Below are 21,220 nucleotides of genomic sequence, written 5' to 3'. Positions count from 1 at the left end.
ATTAATTTGGCTACAGTAATATATTTATACAACAGTGAGTATTACTTAAGATATTTCACCAAATGTATTAAGTCCACAGGAAATAAGAGAAAAGATATTTTCATGTTCTGGCAATGCCCAAGTTAGCCATAATGTAAAAAATCATGCAACAAAGAAATAAATGTAATTACAGTATTCCACTATTAGAAATAAATAAGGCATCTCTTAATATCCAGCTACTAATTTGTAGAGTAAAGTTTAAAAAATAATAACAGAGCATCATGACAAGTAAAATTACAGAAAGAGCCACACAGGAAAATATACCACATCAATTACATTATGACACTCTCCATGTCTTACGTGCTACAAAAATACAATGGACACTACAACAGTGATGACAGCATACTGAGCCAATGGTTCCAACACTATCTGATTAAGAGTCCTGGTTTAATCAATAAGGATCTGTTACGATAGTAACACTTTAACATTTTCACTGCGGATCTAAACTCAGTGATTTTGTGTTCTCTATTGATAGAATACACATGTTAAGGAACTTAAGAGCCAAAATGTTCTGTCAATAATGTAACAACAATCGAAAAATTGTACAGTACTTTAGTTATTTGTAATGTAAAACTCTACACTGTTACAACACGTTATTCCGTAGTTACTAAACTTAAAACTATTGCAATATATTTTGTTGCATCTATAATCAGTGTAATAATTTTGTAATTGAATGACTAGGAACTCTTAAGTTATATTATTGTATTTTATCATGATGGGTCATATGTTTACTTAAGTAAACTGATTTGAGAAGTGAATAATGTACTGAATAGCTAAACTTATTGCACTTTTTACACATTAAAAGTAACAAAATTACCTTCAGTATTGTCAACAGAGTTTACTTTTGAAATATTGGGTGGCCAAACGCGTTGCGTGCCATTACTTCCGGGTTTATGTTTGTTGGAACTGCTTGATTTGTTTCCTGTTGAGGCTCCAGTGGATCCTGTTAAAAATGTTTGATAAATTAATATAAACTGTGAAAAACATTGATATAAAGTTTAATTCTTGAGATGATTGTTATGATATGACAAAGATCTAAGCAGGAAGAACAGCCTCATGAGGCAATGGCTATAACCTAAACTTTTACATCATTTGATATTTTTATTTAATCATGCATAAACATACTCTATGATGGTTGCCCATGTGAATGGTGGTGTGTTGTCTGCTAAATTTTATCTCTACAATTTATTGATCTAAGTGACATTTCTGGTATTATTCTGAAGTACAAATGTGTTAGAAAATGGTCAGATAAGTATTCTGAAAGTATTCAAATAAAAGGTTTACTTTCTTTGTCAGTTACAACATTGAATAAATTAGTTTCAAAATACTACTTACATCATGATGGTAAAAGCCACATGTTTATGAATACACACTGTATGAAGTTGTATACCTTAAAGCAATATCACAGACACAAGTATTTAATGTTTCTTCACTTAATGTTATCTTAGTGACAATTTTGATTAATATTTTTATAAACAAGACAATTTTTCTAATAAAGCAGCAAAATATTTTAAACAGGAAATAGGAAGGTGAAATTTGACTCAAGTAGCATGTTATAACCAATCACATCATTCCACCAGCCAACTAACCAACTCAATTACAGAAACAGCTGTTTGCTGATCAAACAGTTAGTGGTTGTCTACAAGCTGTCAATCAACCATCAGTAAACAAGGCTTAATACAAAGTCCATCTTATCAGTGACTGATAACTGATCCTGGGCAACTGGAATAATAATTGGCCCAGTGAATAAAATCACTACTACTAACTGACTTCAAAGTCCCTAGTTCAAATCCACCTAGAGGCAGTAAAATTTTTACTGAAAAAAAAAAAAAATTAATATTATATTATGTAAAAAACACATCAAATTATTGAGTGTATCTGCTTTATAAAATTATAAACTGTCTTATTACTAAACTGATTTATAAACAGATTAATATAATATAATTGTTTGGGGTTTGTGAAAAAGATTTTGCAAAGATAAAAGGGCAAAAATCTAAATCTAACAAACAGGAAAGTAACTCCTTCATTGCAAAACGCGTTAAGGGAAGTTGAAAATTTTGATTTAAACCAAGATGAAGATGACGTTTTTACTTTTGACCCTGACAATGGTTGTGAGGGTTTTGTAGATCAAAACAAAATATGTGAAATAAACAATCAACTACAACATGAAAAACAAAAAATTGAAACATCTTTACGTATAGCAGAAGAAGAAAACGAAGAGATAGTTGAAGAATTATCAAACTTAAAAAGAGAGAATGATAACCTTAAGAAAGAAATTATTAAAAAAGATAAAATAATAAAAACTTTTAGACAAAATACAGAAAACATGAACAATGAATACAACAAAAGTGAAGACTTTTATATGACACCAAAAACTTTGGTAAAAACAAAGTGGATAGATCATTTTGATGTTGTCTCAAGCAATGAAAGGATAAAGACATTAGAGGAAGAGCTAAGTGAAAAGGAAATAGCAATCATAAAACTTAAGGAGGAAATTAATTCTTTACAAATGGCAAAGAATACTGTCGATGTAGGTGTTAATACACCTGCTGAACTTGATTTGACTGTACAGCTGAATACTGTTACTGATGGATGCATAGAGTTTGAACAAACCCTGTTAGAAGTTAGTAGCACACCAAAAATCGATTTAACTAAAGTTACGGACAATCAAAACAAAACTGAAGAGAATTTGCAAGATTTTCAAACTCGAATTCTTGTACGGGAGTTAAAAGAAATAAAGTTAGAACTACAAAATTTGCGATCTATAATTCAAATTCTTCAGGAAGATAAAAAACATTTGTTAGAAGAAGTCTCATTAACCAAAACGAAAACAACCACTGGTAAATGCCTAACTTGCTTCCCCTCATTAGTAAGTAAGCCTAATGGTGGCACTGAAAATGTTTGGATTAGGCCTAAAACACTGCTTCCAAGCCCAGAACTACCAGTTCAGTAACTGTGTGTGACAATACATATTCTATTCTTTCAACAAACATACAGTAAAAGCATTGAAACTCATGAGGATGCGGCTTATACTTTGGATGAAGAGAGATGTACAACTAACCAAAGACCAAAATTTTACTTCCAAGTTGGTGATTTTGGCTGACAGCCATGGGAGGGACCTAAGCACAATGGTACAGCAGAGGATCCCTAAAACTAATGTATCAGCTTTTGTACGCTCTGGAGCTAGATTCAGATGTGTAACCGAGGAAGTTGACAAACTTACAGCTGAACTGACTAAAAAAGACCACATTTTAGTGATAGCTGGCACAAATAATGTTGAAAGTACTGGCATCAAACACCTCATCTCTGAAGTAAAGCAGCTAATTAACAAAACAACAAACACCAATCTCATATTAGCAACACTGACTATGACACATGACCATCCAGAGCTAGATGCTAAAATCACCAGGATAAACACAGAACTACAAAATATAGTATCAATCTCAAAAACTAAAATACAACTACTCCCTCTTCACGAGTTGCCCCGACATTACTATACAGGACATGGTCTCCATCTGAATAAAAAGGACAAATCCAAAGTCGCTAAAATAATTGCAAGATCATTGATGCTTTCGCCTGAAGATCTTGAGCCTACAGAGAAGCGGTTGACTGCAGACCCAGGGGCATTGGATTATTTCAATGAACCTGTTGCAGAGATCCATCATCGATCAAGCCAAAATCTGCTTCAGAGACCGCAAGAAAAACCTCCAAAGTTTGACAGAAGCACACACAAAAGTGCTATCAACGTGGTGAATGCTGATATGGAAGATGTCATAGACCAAATGAGAATGGACCTAGCAGTCGATTTCAGCCATACAATTTCCAAGGACTTTGACCATCCGAGACACATGTCAGGTGGTCTCGCTGTAATCTTCAGACGCAAGTTTGGAAGGCCACGCTATTCTGACTATGTGGATGAAAAGCTGACGTGTCAGAGACGGTTAGATGAAGTCTCTGTCTACAGTCTTGTAACAAAAGCGAATTACTGCGGGAAACCTTCAATAGAAGATTATGACAGTGCCTTTTACCAACTCATTGAGGACTTTAAGAAGAAGGGCCTTAAGACATTAGTATGTTCTCCGATGGGTTGTTGTGTGAGAGACCTGGTACAACCTGAACATTTCACCAAAAGGATCATGGAGTTCCAACAACAAACCAAGGCAGTGGTATACATCATTTCGTACAATCAGGAGTCTACAAGAGAGCTGAGAAGGGGCCTTTCTCACCCTGTTTTCCTGGAGAAACTTGGAGAACTACTCACCAGCCAAAGTGAATCTGTGGAACAAGTGATTACAGCACCTTGTGAGGAAGAACAGACTGTAGCAGATACCACTTTACCTACATCTGGATCTCCAGTAACTCCCCAACAACCTAATCTGAAAATAACTCCTCAATCATACAGCACACCTCTCCTACCATGTCCTTTTTTTCTAACTTTCCCTGTGATTGGACCTTCAACCTCACAAACAGATGATCATCAAATAACTTCACAACCACCTGTGATCACTTGTTCTTTAAACACCTTACCTTTAAACTCCTCTCAAATAATACTGACTACCCCGAGATAACAAACTCTAGATCAATTAAGCACCTAAATGTGCTTAATTGATAATGAGTTAGCTCCTCCAAACTCATTATTAACACAGCAAAAAAAATTGAAATACCGATCTCTTTACTATATTTCATCAAAACATCCAGCACTTAAAATCACGTAAATTGACACTTGAAATTATCCTGGGTGAAATTGATTCTGACATTGTCATCCTTTCGGAACACAAATTACACAACTTAGAAATTATTAACTCTACCATTAACAACTATACAATCAAATCATTTTACTGTCGCAAAGTTTACCGAGGTGGAGGAGTTATGATTCTTTGTAAAGATTCAGTGTCCCACCAATTTAAAAAAGTAGATATCCATCAAATTAAAGAACTTGTAACTGAAAAGGAATTTGAATGCTGCTCAGTTGCAGGTAAAATTGGGAAATATTCAATTATTGTAGTTGGTCTTTATAGAACACCTGGAGCCACTTATGACCAAGTGCTCTTAGGAAAACTTGATATTGCGCTGGGTATCTTGTGTAAAAACTATATCAATGTTATATTTGCAGGGGATATTAATATTGACATGTTAAAGAATTCTAGGGCTTGTGATATGTTAAAAAAATATTTTAACTCAGTTTTCAATATTTAGTTCATTTCCTAACAAGAGTTACATTAGAAAGCCAAAGCTCAATTGATAATGTTTTTACAAATATTAATAGGTCACAAGTAGCGGTGTCTGGTGTGATAACAGAGCTATCAGATCATGATGCTCAACTGGTGGAAGTTGCTTTAAAACTGTCAAGCAAAAGCAGTGTTTTACACAATTAAAAAGAAAATTTACAAAACAAAATACAATCTTATTCCAAAAGAAATTAGAGGCAGAATCATGGTTGAGCTTATATCTTGCACCAGTTGATCAAAAATATGACTTATTCTACAATATATTTATTTATCATTTTAATGTATTCTTCCCATTATTAAGAACTAGGGTTTATAGAAATAAAAATGACTGGATAAATAATGAACTTAGGAAGGATAAAGAGGAGTTAATTCACTTAAGTCAGAATATTCGAGTAACAAAACACAGAGCAACAAAGCAAATATTAAATTACAAAAAAAAAATGTATCGAACAAAGGCTCAAAATTTAAAAAAAGATTTCATCAACAACAAAATTAAGAACTCAGATAATATTTGTAAGTCTACATGGAAAGTAATAAATAATGAGATAAAACCTAATGAGGAACTTTTGAGTAAAATTAGATTGATCACAGATGGTAAGAATACCTCTGATCCTTACAAAGTATCTGAAATTTTCAACAATTATTATATAGGTATGGTAGATAATTGTGTCATTCCAAACTTGCAAAAGGATGCAAATCCTAACAATTTACCTTTTGTCATTCAAAATTTATCTGATAAGCGTTTCCATATAACACCAGTTGACGAAATTGAACTGGACAAAATTACATCATCGTTTAAAAATAAATATTCTGCTGGTTATGACGAAGTTCCTATGCCCATTATTAAGAATGTTAAGCATCTTTTGATTAAGCCTTTGGCTCATGTAATTAACTCTTCTTTTGTGAGTGGCATTTTCCTTAACAGATTAAAAATTTCTAAAATTAAAACAATATTTAACACTTAGAGTGCTAATCCCGTAATTTTACAGAACAGCGAAACTTCCGAAGAATGCTAATCCCGTAGTTTTACGTGGTTGTCATTTCAATTGGTATTATATTACATTGTCCGTATTTAAACGGGTTTTGCCTAATCTACAATGTTATTTGGGTTTTTAGTAACACAATTAACCGCTAAAAAGCGTCAGATGTATTGAATGAGCTTAATGACAAAGCGACTTCGGTCGCATTGTTTACGTGCCGCTGACGTGACGTTCGTTGCAGCCGGCAGTCGATGTCGCAATCATGGCTTATCGCAGCTTGAACGACGGTTGCGATCAGTGATGTATTAGATGAAGATAGTTTTATTGGTGTTGATAGTATTTTTGACGATTCTGACATCGATCCTGATTTCATGGAAGAAGATGAGATACATATTTCAGGTAAGAATAAGTCTATATAAACATCAGTCTAAAAGTTTGGTTATGTTATTGTTTTCGTGAATCAAACTATAATTTGTTAAAATAAATTAACTTTATTCAACTAATATTCTATTTATATGAATAAAATGAAAACATACTCATATTTTACACGGTATATTATTATGTTACAGATGCTGAAAACAGTACTGACGGCGAAAGTGATGCCGACGCATCAACATGTCGGCATAGTTTTTTTGTCAAAAAACTACAAAACATAAAAACATGATTTGTATTATTCAAAGGACAGTTTATATTTGTAAATGGGTCATTGTAAATAATTGTATATATGTTTAGTTTAGTTTTTTAGATAAAAAAACTGTCTCAAAAAATAATTTTTTTTTTCAAAAATATATGTTTTTCAAAAAAAGATTTTATGTGTAGTTTTTGAAAAAAACACTAACAATCCTACGTTAAAATAAAGACGAAAGTAAGCTGAATTAAGGCATGTAAATATTTTTCTTATATCTTAAATACTTTTTTTTTAATAAATTTGTAAAAACCACCAAAAACGCCCAGCATTCTACAGAGTTGCATGTTATTTAGGGCCAGCACTCAAAGTGTTAAGAAAGGTAACACAACTGACCCAAGTAATTACCGCCCATTGTCTATAATACCAACATTCTCTAAAATATATGAAAGAGTCATGTATATAAGGCTTGTTGAATTTCTTGAGAACAATAATAAATTTGATGATGAGCAGCACGGATTCCGATCTGGTTGGTCTGTTATTACTGCTGGCATTGTTTGTTGAATCAACATTAGATGCTATCGATAGAGGAGACCATGCTGTTGGTATCTTCACGGATCTCAGTAAAGCATTCGATAGTGTCTGCCATAGCAGCCTTATCAGAGTTTTAAACAGCTTAGGTATATCAGGAATCGTTTTAGATTGGTTTATCTCATACCTAAAAGATCGAAACCAGTATGTTGAACTATCTTATATTGATAAGGACAGCCAAATTAGCTTTGTAAAATCACAAATTAAAACTATTAAATATGGAGTGCCTCAAGGTTCTATTTTGGGGCCAATACTATTCCTGTGCTATATTAACGGTCTGCCAAAATCTGTATCTAGCATTAACAGTAGGATGTTTCTGTGTGCTGATGATTCCAATCTACTTGTTTCTCATAAATCTTTTAACGAAATTCAAAATGTATCCAATCTTAACTTAATATCAATACTTAATTATTTTAGTAGTAAAAATCTATTGTTAAATCCTGATAAAACAAATTTTATTTCTTTCAGTACTAGGCAAAACAGAAATGATGTAGTACCTTCAATTGAAGTGCTTGGCACACAAATAAAACAGGTAAACCAGACTAAGTTCCTAGGATTAATTGTGGATAAGAACTTAACATGGGATAATCATATACAGCACATTGAAAAGAAAATATCCTCGGGGTTATTTGTTTTATATACTCTCTCAAAATACTGTGAACTTGATACCTTGAAAATGGTTTATTATTCTCATATACAGTCCCACATTTCCTTTGGCGTTGTGCTTTATGGAGCAACAAGTGATAAAAACTTGCAATTTGATATTACAGAAAAAAGCCATAAGGATTATGCTTAAACTACACCATCAAAAATCAAGACATTTATTCGAATCTAGGCATTCTAACAATTTACAGACTTTACATATTGGAAACGGTACTTGTAGTAAAAAAAGTAAATGACACATTACCAAAATTGGGGGCTTCGCACAATTATTTAACTAGGAATCGTAATCAGCTTGCAGCACCACATATAAATCTAAAAATTACCTAAAAAAACCAGGTAAAGTAGCAGGTATTAAGTTTTATAATAGCTTACCAGAACATATTTTAAAAATTTATAGTTTTTTTACTTTTTAAAAAAACAGTAAAACAATATCTTATAAGTAAATCTTTGTATTCTTTTGATGAGTTTTTGATAAACTGATAGGTGGTTGTGAAATACACTGTTAAAATAAGGTAATTTAATGATGTCCATTTATTATGTAAATGTATGTTATGTTATGTATGTTATAGCTGACACCATTCAATGTTTGTATGTGTATGTAACTGTATATGTACAAATTTTGAATAAAGAAATTTTGACTTTGACTACTTATGTATTAATTGGTCTGTTTTTGTTGTATAAGGAATCAACATTGAATGGGATAAAATAATTTTTAAGATTTACCATTGAAATGAGGAAAATTGGAAATCACCAAGTTTATAGTTTTAAGAGGATATATTTTTAAAACATTAAGTAAAAGAATCTACAGTTATAACTATGAATTTTAAAGTATATCTATGAATTATAGCATTGTATAAGGAAATATCAAAATAGAATACAACTGAGTGCAAATGACTGTACTATTCTAAAAATATATAGTATATAGACATATCCTTGGCTAAAAACTGACATCAGTATAGAGAGGGTAGTAGGAATAGATGTTATATGAGAAGAAGCCTGTAATGGATCAGGATTTTCAATGTATTACAAATTTGTGTACATTTGTACACCACGTATCCCTCAATTACCAACATTTGTCATAGAATACTGGATAAGTGATCAAAATATCAACGTTCACGTACTAGAACACTATGTACAGAAAATTGTCCGAACATAAGAGGAAACTTATTATTTTTCAACTGTCAACCTGATTAAACGTACGTGCGTGTGTGATAAATTAACACCCCACTTGTGATAAATTATTTTTAGCTCTCATCATTAAATATTATTGTAGGTAAATCGTAGACACAAATAGATAGGTCTAATTTAATACTAAACAATAAAAATCCTGAAATTTCTATAATTTTAATCAAATTATATCTCAATTTATCTCTGTTTTTCTCATACACACCTTTAAAACCATATACAGGTTGATCTGTGTTTATATTTTATATTTCCCAGTGCTGACTTGCGGCTCTTAAGGAAACAATGAAGGAGGCTGTAATATGGAGATGGAATAGGTTTTAGGTCCTATTTAGAAGTATAGAAACCAGAAACACTGCACACAAAAACATCAAACATCGATTCATTTTCGGAATAACACAATTAAATATATTTTATATTATTGGAACATAACTGATTGTGTTATAGTATCCTATTGATAACAGACGTTCTGTTGATTTGAATCTGTCACAAAAATGGATATAACCTATTTTTTTTATCTCAACACAGATTTGTTAATTACAGGCTTAACGACGACATTCCTCTTTGCCATAACAGATACCTGTAGTACTTTTGCTCTCTGACACTTACAAGCTATGTCCAAAGTATTGTTGTCATTAGACCCAAAGCAACCATGGTGCAGCATACAGCTAATAAACTAACACGAATATTCTCCGTACTTCAACTTTTTTCCCTTGGGTGTTTTTGACAACTGAATATTGTGTTCCTTATATGATGATAAGAGTTGAATACTTTGGAGGTTTTAAAGGACAAATAACATCTTCGTACCACATACAACAACACTGATAGATGGTATAGATCTTCCCAGGAGGAATTGTCTGCTTTAAACAGATTTAGCACAGTTGGGTAGAGGAAATGCCTGAAACCCAAGTGGAGACAGCTACTCACATAATAAATCTTTGTTCACTGAATGCTTTTGCATGAAGGTTAGCAGGTCTCCATGTGAGTGTAGTACCCCTAAACTAACTAATTGGGAATAAATTAGGCAATTCTCTAAATATTTTGTCTTCTATTAGTAATTAGAACTAAGCCTCTCAGTTAAGTACATTGAGAGTAGGTTGTGTTATTCAATACCGTTTGATAGCTAGATAATTCAGTGGAATTGTATTAAACAACTGCAAGGTATACTGAGGTTTTAATAGAATCGTAGCATTTAGTTAATCACATCAAATCATGAACTGCATAGTTCAAACTACTCTTGGATCAAAAAGTTGATATACCAGACTTTGAAATTTAATCATACACTAACCAGAACGTTTAGCCAGGAGTGGGATGTAGAGACTTATTATTTTTCAGCTCCTCAAACTTGTTTTTAAGTGGTTTAAAAGTGGTTTTGTTTGAACATTTTGTGTGAAATTGTGCAGTTTTTTTGGTGCTCCATTTTAAGAAATTGTACTTTTAAACACTTTATCTTAAAAAAAATATATATATAATAAAAAATTTTGAGAATCTTTGTTATTTTCGGTTTCTTGCAATTCTTTAGAAATAAGAAAGGTCTAGTTAGCTGTTAACAACAGTGTATGAGGTAATTCATTATATCCATTATCAGACAATCTTTCATCTATCTTGCAACCAAACAAAACTGGGTAACCAGTCTAAACAGTTTATCAATGGTCCTGGAAAACTCACTGAAGTGTTGCAAAGCAAGCTAGTAAGTACACATGAAAGCAAATGTAATGTTAGAAAGCCACTCAACAGACCAACCAATATGAGTGTGGAGATTACATGATACTCTTCACTGAACTAGTTGTACAGCTTATCCTTCAGGGAGAGAAAACCGATAAGTGGGAGAATTCAGATTACAACCATTCACGATCTCTAGTATGATGTTAAAGACTAAGAACACTATAAAATGAGTCCTGCACCTGTGGTGATCAATAAATGTAGCAATAATCATTTGTGTACTATACTACTATACTGTAAGGAAATAGTAAAGGTGACGGTAACTGGCGCTTCACAATAACAGGTAGGTCCCTTAAACAAATTTCCTGATGTGTCGAAATCAGTGCTTTACAACGTTGTTTCTGAACACCTAAAGTTTAGGAAACCGTGCTCCTGTTGGGTCCTGAAACTCCTAACAGAGGATCACAAACCAAAGATGAGTGTGCAATGAAGTTCTTGACTCGTTATCACAAAGAAGGTGACGGCTTTTTGAATCAAATTGTAACTGGAGATGAAACATGGGTTTCGCATATCACACCAGAATCGAAGCAACAGATCATGGAATGGAGACACACACACTTGCCTGTAAAGGTGAAGGTTAAAAAAACCCTGTCCCAATGCAAAATCATGGCATAGGTGTTTTGGGATAGGCATGGTGTTTTATTACTCGACATCATGCAATGAGAAACCACTATCAATGCAGAAGCATACTGCCAAACCCTGAGAAAGCTCTCAGAGCAATTCAAAACAAAAGACGCATCATGCTGACAAAGGGAATTGTCCTTCTCCATGACCTCACATGGCACGTTAGACCCGTGAGTTATTGGAGAGTTTTGGCTGTGAAGTTTTTGACCACCCACCTACAGTTCTTGTGATCTTGCGCCGAGCGATTACCATCTGTTCCTCCACCTCAAAGAACACCTAAATGGCAACCATTACAACAATGACAACATGTAAACGGCAGTGAAATCTTGGTTATCGGAGCAGGCAGCAAGTTTTTATGAAGAGGGTATTTTAAAATTGGTTGAGAGGTATGATAGGTGTTTGAACAAACTTAGTAACTATGTAGAAAAATAGAGTGAAGTATGCACTATCTGAAAATAAATTTACTTTTCTGAAATAACCTTATGTTGTGTACTTATGTTCAAACGGACCTTACTTAAAAAACATGTCTCGTATAAACCTGTTGTGGAGTTATGTAATCTTTTGAAACAATATGATTTTACTTAAATGAATACTCTACAAGAAGCATGATGCCTTCATCATGTTTTATACATACATACAAAAACTGCTTAAATTTCTTTAGTAAAAATATTTTACTTCCCTTACTTTGATCATGATGGTGTATTGGTTAATGTGAGTTTAATTGACAGGTCACATATTGTACATGGTATGCCTTCAATGCCAGACCTGCCTAAATTTCATATATCCCGGAATAAGCTATATGATTTATATTTAAGTCTCTCTGCTTATGATTGGCAAAATGTGTTATCCATGTTTGATAACAGCAATCCAGAAATAATGTTCAATTTTGTATTTAATATTTTAATTAACAATACTATAAAATAAGAAGCTCACTCAAAAGTAGTACACTAAGGAAATGGCAAAAATGAAAGATGAACTATTGTTCCTTTGATAAATTGCTGAAGGGTACAACTAACAATAATAATAGCAATAACAAAGCACTTAAAAGTAAATATAATAAATTAAAATTCAATTATAAAAAGTCAATAAAAGAAGCATAATTACTAAATAACATTTATTATATTGTACAAAGTACTGATAAATGCAAAGCAGCTTGGAATGTTATAAGAAATAATACAGAATATACAGAAAACGTTAAGTCAGATATGGACTCTGATTTTCCTAATAAATATTTCATTAATTCTGTAAGTTATATAAAACAAAAAACAAATAACTCTAAATAGTTGTGAACCTCTTGATGAGAGAAATAACAACACTGTAAGGTTTAATTGGAAGATTATTACACCAAAGATGTCCTGTCTGTTATGAAAAGTCTGAAAAGATCCAAAAGTATTGGTGTTTACAACATCTCAAACAATCTATTGAAATGTACAGCTCCAACTCTGGCTGATCCTCTTCCAAAATGTAATAATAGTCTACTAAATAAAGGCATTTTTTCAGATATTCTTAGTTTCTCGATCTACAAAAATGACCTAAAAACCATAGAGTTACCGACCTAATTCAATAATTTCCTTGTTACGATAACTGATAGAATCAATAGTATATGAACAAATTTACCACATTTTTGGAATCAAATAATCTTTTGAATCCAACTCAGTATGGCTTTAAAAAAGAAAGATCAACTGTTTGTGCACTAGATTACTTAGTCAAGCAAATTTATCAAACTTTTGAAAATACATATGCTCAGACTACGCTGTGTGGCCTGAGCAAAGCCTCTGACTGTGTTAACAACAAAAGTCTCATTACAAAATAAAAATGCTACAGTTTCCAGGGCTCATGCCTACATTTTTTTAAATCGTACCTTGAAAATCCGAAAGACAAATTTTATATGTGAGTGGCAGATGGTCGGATGAGGTTATTGTGAAATGGCGTGTTTCACAATGCTCAGTCCTGGGTCCTCTGCTATTTATAACGTATAAAAATGATTTATCATTGGCAGTCAAATGTAAAACCATTTTTTATACAGATGACCCAACCTTTTTTAATGGTTGAGTCTCTGTGAACTTGATAACAAATTGGGGGATGAGCCACTTGGTTCAGTTTGAATGGATTCTTACTAAACAAATGTTTGGGAACTCTTATAGGCAGTCAGTCAGTTATCGTGAAGTCCACATATAGATTATTTAAGTTATAGATTGTCCCGAGTTATATATCTAATTAGACTTTTGAATCATATAGTAATAAAAAACTATGCCAGAACAACTTATTTTACTTATTTCCAGTCTGTTTATAGATATGGTTTGACTTTGTGGGGGAACTGTAACAGAACTAAGGAAATCTTGATAATGTAAAAAAAAATCATGACCAAGGCAGGTTGAAGAGATCACTGCAGACCACTTTTTGTGCATGTATAAAAACAAACTGTAATTAATTTATACTTTATAATTTGATATTGGTATGTACATCTTTAACCATCAAGATACTTTAAAATTTAATTACGAGTATCATAAACATGATACATGGAAAAAAAGTGATGCTGTTATAGGATATTACCACCTAAGTAAGACCTTAAATAGCCACATAGTTTTGTCTCTGAAAATATTTAATGTGCTGAGATTGCACTACAATGATTTCACTGCAAATGGCGTCATTTCGTATGCAAGGTATGCTGGGAGTCGGTGCACAATACACATTGCACTGTTCACTTGCTGCTTGAAATTTTTACTGAGAAACGGATCTTATTAGACAATAGACAAACTTCTTTATTAGCGTATTCATCAAGAACAGTAATAGAGTCAGAAATTAGACAAACTTGTTTTGGAAAAATAATTTTTGAGTCCAATGATACATCACATTTGAGGGCGATTGTTGAGTTCCAGTTGAGGCCTCCAGTCTTGGTTCGAGAATTCGTCAATGGTATAAAAAGGCTGTCCAACAAGTAAGTCATGGAGTGCTTTTTTAAAAGTGTTACGCTGAAGCTCTCTTAATGGTTGTGGTAGATGGTTCCATAGTTTTCGCCCAATGTAGGTTGGTTTCTCCTCGAAAAGTGCTGTGCGGTGTATGGGTAGAGTGTAGCTTGTTGCATAACGTGTGTTGTAGTGATGAAGGTCCCTTCCAGTTTTGAGATTCTTCTGGTGTGCATACATGATAACTTCTTGGATGTATAGCGCAGTAAGTCATTATCTGGAGTGTCTGGAAGGCATGTCTGCAGCTCTGCCTTGGTTCTAAGTCAGCCAAAACTCGGATGGCTTTTTTCTGTAGGGTAAGAACTCTATTAACCCTTCGACGCACCGCGACGTACGCCGTACGTCTAGTGTTTACCGCTGAACTCGCTGTACGCATCGCGCAGTCAGATCTTATAATGAATATATTTCGGTTATTTTCGGTGTAATACATTTGAGTTATACATCGTTGGAAAGAAGATGAAATGAACTATCGGTGTATCGATACCTATGTATCGAAAGCCGTTCAACATGTAGTTTATAGTAGACGAAAAACATCGATCAAGGTGGCGCTTGCTGTCAGCTGTTTCTAACTACGCAATTGACTGTGTAACGACTTTGTCTGCTGGCATGACGATGTTATTGTTTGTGTTTAGCTGTCTATTTGTTTGGTTATGTTTGGTATTGTAGTAGAATATAATAAGAATATAGGGGGTGTGGACCTTGGAGATCAAGTGCTAGAGAAACTATCTACTGGAAAGGAAAAGAGGTACTAAATGGTACATGAAAGTCTTCAAGCATTTGCTAAACATTACAATTCTGAACTCATACATCATTTGGAGGTCAAAACACAACAATATTGATCACTTAACATTTAGATTAGGTCTAGTAAAAGAAATTTTGGAAAGATTTCAACAAGAGGTACCAAGAACAGTTCAAGGCAGACCATCCACTGAGCCTCCACCAATGCGCCTAACTGAAAGACATTTTATTGAAAAGATTCCACCAACTGGGAAAAAAGCAAAGCCTCAAAGGAGATGTGTGGTTTGCTACAAACATGGCAGAAGAAGGGACACAATCTACTGGTGTCCCCAATGTGAGGCTGGCCTATGACTAGAGGACTGCTTCAAGACATATCACACAGTTGCTAATTTCTAATGTAATTACAGCAAATAACTTCCAGTAAACATGTCTTAAAAAATGTTGTAATGGTATTTTGTACATGTTTGTATGGGTATACTTATATTTTAGCATTACAATCACTTTTACAAGTATAGGCTTAACAGAAAATCATTTAATGTATGTATAGGTAATGTTGTCACAAAACTGTGAAAAACAAGAAATGAAGTGGACCACTTAGGGGGTGTTCAGTTCAAATTAAATAGTGCGTTGAAGTTTCCAACTGAGGAGCCACCCCAAACCGCAAGTCCATAGCTCATGTGAGTTTCTACAAACGAGTAGTAAGCTGTTTTGGCTGATTCCAAGTTGCTGATCCATTTAATGCGTCGAATAACATATATTCCAGATGCTAATTTTTTGCAGACATTGTTCACTTGCTCAGTCCAGGTTAGATTTCTGTCCAGAATGACTCCAAGAAATTTTACATGGTTTTCAACTGTTACATTGGCGATGCTGGGAGTAGTGTCTCTTTTCTTACTGAAATTAATTTGTATTGTTTTTGTGGGTTTATAGCCAGGTCATTTGTTTTACAATAATTCAGAGCCTTGTTTAGAGACGCTGTAGCAGCTGCACAAACACCTTCTGCAGTGTGATTCCTTATCAGGAGTTTTGTGTCGTCTGCGTACATTACACAAAATGTATTATTATCTTGGGTATGTGTTGGGAAATCATTTATAAATAGAATAAAGAGGACTGGACCCAGTACAGACCCTTGTGGAACTCCTCGGAGGATAGGAAGTGGTTTTGACTGGTGTGTTTTTGTAATTCCAAGTGTGGTTGTCTGTACCTCAACTACTTGGGTTCATCCTGACAGGTAACTTGCAAACCATTTGTTTGCTGTGTCTGTAATTCCCAGTAATGCTAGTTTCCTTAAGATGAGGTCATGTCCCAAACAGTCAAATGCCTTACTATAATCGAGAAGAAGTGCGGAGATGTATTATCCCTTGTCTATTTGGTCAATAATGTCTTCAATTAGGCTGATAGTGGCAGAAATGGTAGATTTTCCTTTTGAGAATCCATGTTGGCAGTCATTGATTAAATTTAGCTTCTTGAGGTGTGTCATAAGTCTGATGAGGACAACTTTTTCAATAATCTTTGAAAATGTTGAGATCAGGGAGAGAGGACGATAATTTTGCACATCATTTCATCATTTATAGATCCTTTTTTGTGCTTCGGGTATACTTTTGATAACTTTAGTGCAGAGGGAAACTGGCCTAGGCTGAATGATTTGTTTATTATACTTACAAGAGGTAGAGTCAGTTCTTTTCTGCAGTATTTGACAAGCTTAGATGAGTATTCATCCATTCCACTTGACTGTTTTGATTTAAGGGAGTTTATAATACCCCTGACCTCGTCATTGTTTGTTGGTGTAAGAATTAAGGACTCTTGGCAGATTATTTCTGTTAGAAGGTCAGGTGCATTTGTGCCATGGTTCCCTATGGCCTGTCTATTCTTTTTCAGCGTCAGCTCGGCTACATTAGTAAAGTAAGTATTAAAATGTTCAGCTATTTCCTGAGGGCTATCAGTCTCTCTGTTATTAATTTTAATATGCATTTGTGGATATTTTACTTGGGGTTTTCCTCTTTTTGTAATACTTGTAAGCAGTGATATTTCGAGATCTGCGGGGAACTTGTCTTCTTAGGTGTAACACCTAGTTTTTAAACAATAAAGATTCTTGCCTGATGCTTGACAGATTTTTGGTGTAAAACCCCCATGTGTATGCCACCATTGTCATAAATTAAGACTGGGGTTATATAGTTATAACAATCTAGGTTGTGCAGGTAGAATTCCTTTCGTGGTCTGGAAGTTTCCGGAACTGGTTGTAGTCGATGTGCAAAAGAAATTTCAATTTCATACAGCTCATTGGTTGATTGGTTTTTTTTCTATACAGATATGGTCACAATATATCAGCAGTTCCCTCAGAAGGAAAGAAAAAAAAATATATATCAGCAGAAAATGTATGCCTAAAGTTTTAAAAATATATCTTTTGTGTAAAGAGGCCATTTATTTACCTCTATTTCATGATATGACCTCATATTTAGATGTACTGGGGCCATGAAATCGTTTAAACACATTTTAATATGAAGAAAGAATAAACTGCTGTATGAGTCCAATAGTTTTAAAATGAATATTATTGTAGTTAAATATATCAAACACACAATTTCTTATTTGACCTATTCAAAGAAAAGTTATAGTTCAATAATTCAATTAAACATTTAATCTTTTTAATATTAAAACATAATAAAATTTAGAAAGTATAAAAATAATATGTCTATGAAACAGTACCACATAATGTGATGATTCAATAAAAACACTACTCCAACAATTGTACTGGGAAATGAGGTTCTAAAAATCAGCTAGACAAAAGGACAGTGCAGACTGAAAACTCTCATAAAAGTAAATAAAATGTTTACTAGTGCACAGAATTTGAGAACATGTGTGACTAATGCAGTGTAATATATGTAATCTTATTTCTTTGAATGCCTCAGGGTTGTTTGGGACACTTTTTTGAGAGTTCTGCTCTCTGTTACACTGGCTAGTGTGATTATCAGTGAGGCGTAGGGGTGAGTGAGAGTCAATCTTGAAAACAAATGACACAAACATAAAACTGACAGTGAAAAACAAGCCTGCATTCCCCCTGCTAATGTTTTGGACAATATCAAATCAAAAAAGGAAATACAGTAAATATGCCTAGGTCAATGGGAACCACTTTTTGGAATATTCAAGTGTCCTGAGGGGTATATTTCCCACAAGGCAGGTTGTCTCGGGGTGCCCAACCCCTAAAAAGTTTTAAATAGCAATCTTCCTTTTATGATACATCAATGAAAATGGAACAAAACATTATTGTATGAATTGGATCGCTACCTTTTTGCAGATAACGTCAAAATTTCAATTAAACAAATAAAAAAGTTACTATTCTAAAATTTGAAGTTTCATTCCAAAAACGGTAAATATGCTATAAGAGAAAAATACATAGATTTGAAAGCAATTTTATAGAAGATAAATATATAGAACAAACTCTCATTAGGAATAATTAAAATACAAAAAAGGCATGAAAATATGATTTTTGGAACCAAACATTCTAATGATTGTTTGTCTTGTGTATTTATCTAAACATGTTCGTAACACAGAGCTTTTACTCTCTCTAGTAATGTAATAAAACAACTTACACATTGTAGTTGTTGAAAAGAACTTCTTAAATTATTTATAATAGGTTTTCTGTATGGCGAACTGGACTAATGCTTCAGGAATGAAAAATTTCTCTTCTTCTCTATGAACTCCTAGACACTTCCCCACTAAACAGTTTAATTACATAAAAAAATTACTAAATTATACAGATACAAATTGTGCATCCTTTTGTTATATTGAAGATGAATAACTTTATTCAAGCTTTCCGAGCTTACGAAAAAAAAACAAACTAAAATAATTGGGATGAAGATTCAGCTGACCTGTAACATCTGATGGAGTAGATGCATCAAGCATAGGCTGCAGGATTCTCCGTCGCGCATTTATAAACCAATTGTTTACTTGTAATAATGTTAAGTTTGTTTGAGCAGCTATCTCTCTCTTTTCATCCTCTTTGGGGTATGGGTTCTGTTTAACAAAACAAACAAACTTTTGGTAAATAATAAAAACAACTATGTGATACTTATAAAAAATTATAATAGAAAGAATTCAGAATGCTTTAGAGAACTCTTAATTTACTTAAGAATTAATTTACTTCATGCAACTGAAACCAATGAAAAATAAATAAAATTAATAAACATTATAAGTTTATGGTTTACTGCCCAACCAAAATGAAATTTACTTTTCCTAACTAATCATACTGAAAAAGAGCAAAGAGTCTTAAACGATTTAGACTCAGGCTGATTTTTTACTCCATTTCTCTACACTATTATATAAGAATTAAAAGACTACTGCAAATTATAAGGCCTTTGGGTAGCAGTTGTGGAAATGCCAGCTTTATTTATAAATGAATTCCTATAAATAGAACAAACTATTTTCTTTTAGTGTGGAAAAAGTTTTTAAGAATTTACACCATACAGATATGTTAAATTGTAGTTAATATGAAGTAATCATCTAATTAAGTACAAAAAAACAACTACTTACTCTTGCAGTGTGTGAATGCACGTTTTTTATTATGTGGAATTTCAACAGATAAAGGTAAAGAACATTCATAAAAAACAATAGTTTCAAATAAACTACTTTACTCAATATATATATATATCATTTCTGTTCCTTTCTGGATGTTACATACTTTCTGTGATGTCTCGAAAATACATGTATCCAATTTGAAAAAAAAAGAGAACAAACAATTGCTAAAACAGCGCTACCATGGGGCACACTATAGTCCAGCATTGCAGATCAGGTGTTTGAGGTGCACAAACTTTCTGTATGAGACCGCGATTTTGCCAGTACACAAGGTGGGTCCAGAACAACCAAAAAGTAGACCAAATACTTTCATCTGACCTTATTTATACTGATATTATACTTTTAACTTTCTTTAACCTTTTGAGGGAAAGAAGCCTAGGAATAACAAGCTATTTCAAAGGAATTTGCAGATTCAGGGAAATTAATATCTTTTTAGAAGTATAAGTTATATTCCTCTACCTTATACTTTTAAATCATAGAAATGGTAGGTTATAAAATGAGGTTCCAGAATATACTCCATTTATGTAAAAATGTATCAATATATATATTTATCGAGATTCTTATTTATCTACGACACAAAATACGACAAATTGATAAAATAAAAATCGGCAATGATCTGTTTACCACCATTCAGCGTCTGCACATAGAACCAGTAGACATGCTGGCGTTGACAAATATATACAGAAAATACGAACATCAATTAAAATAAAATTCATAAATTACAGTATTATCTTACAGTACGCTTCAAAATAGTTTTTCTACATCAAAAACCGGTATTAGCAATCAGTAATTCGCATACTGCCAATGCATAGTTCTTATCCACAAATAGACTCAGCAGACTCTCGACGGTGCATTATATATATATATATATATATATATATATATATATATATATATATATATATATATATATATATATATATATATATATTTATAGAGAGAGAGAAAGAGAGAGAGAGAATACAAATTATAACAAAAATATTATTTGTTAACCTATCTACCTATATTTTTTCATACGTGAAGTACATGAATTTGTTAGCAATCGGTAATTTGCGTACTGCCGAAAAACTGTCGTCCACAAATACAATTTGGATTCAAGATTTAGCTTCCACACTCACTAGTTGTAATATTGTGAAATCATGATTTTCCAAGTGTATTTTATGCACTTGTGTTGTTATCAGAATCGATATAAAAGAGCTGTGGGTATTGGGTATCGTTATAGATCTATCTCTAGTAAAAATTCACGCACAATCCACACGTTTTCCTGGAGTCCGAAAATCATACATAAATCAC

General features: G+C 33.1%; 1 protein-coding gene across 2 annotated transcripts in view; it reads right to left on the bottom strand.

The window, feature by feature from the left end:
• Window positions 1–21,220, bottom strand: part of LOC124369149 (homeobox protein PKNOX2-like) — a 75,978-nt gene that overhangs the window by 9,381 nt on the left and 45,377 nt on the right. The window contains exons 7-8 of one of the 2 annotated variants that reach the window (XM_046826929.1): window positions 19,225–19,369; window positions 857–982 (exon numbers count right to left, since the gene is read on the bottom strand). In XM_046826929.1, the coding sequence (XP_046682885.1) occupies window positions 857–982; window positions 19,225–19,369 (271 nt within the window). The remainder of the gene's footprint in view (window positions 1–856; window positions 983–19,224; window positions 19,370–21,220) is intronic. The other variant, XM_046826930.1, reaches the window with a different exon arrangement.

The sequence above is a fragment of the Homalodisca vitripennis genome, chromosome X, assembly GCF_021130785.1.
Source record: "Homalodisca vitripennis isolate AUS2020 chromosome X, UT_GWSS_2.1, whole genome shotgun sequence".
Taxonomy (NCBI): Eukaryota; Metazoa; Arthropoda; class Insecta; order Hemiptera; family Cicadellidae; genus Homalodisca; species Homalodisca vitripennis.
The sequence above is the reverse complement of the archived record's forward strand: the minus strand, read 5'-3'. Positions and strand labels throughout refer to the sequence as shown.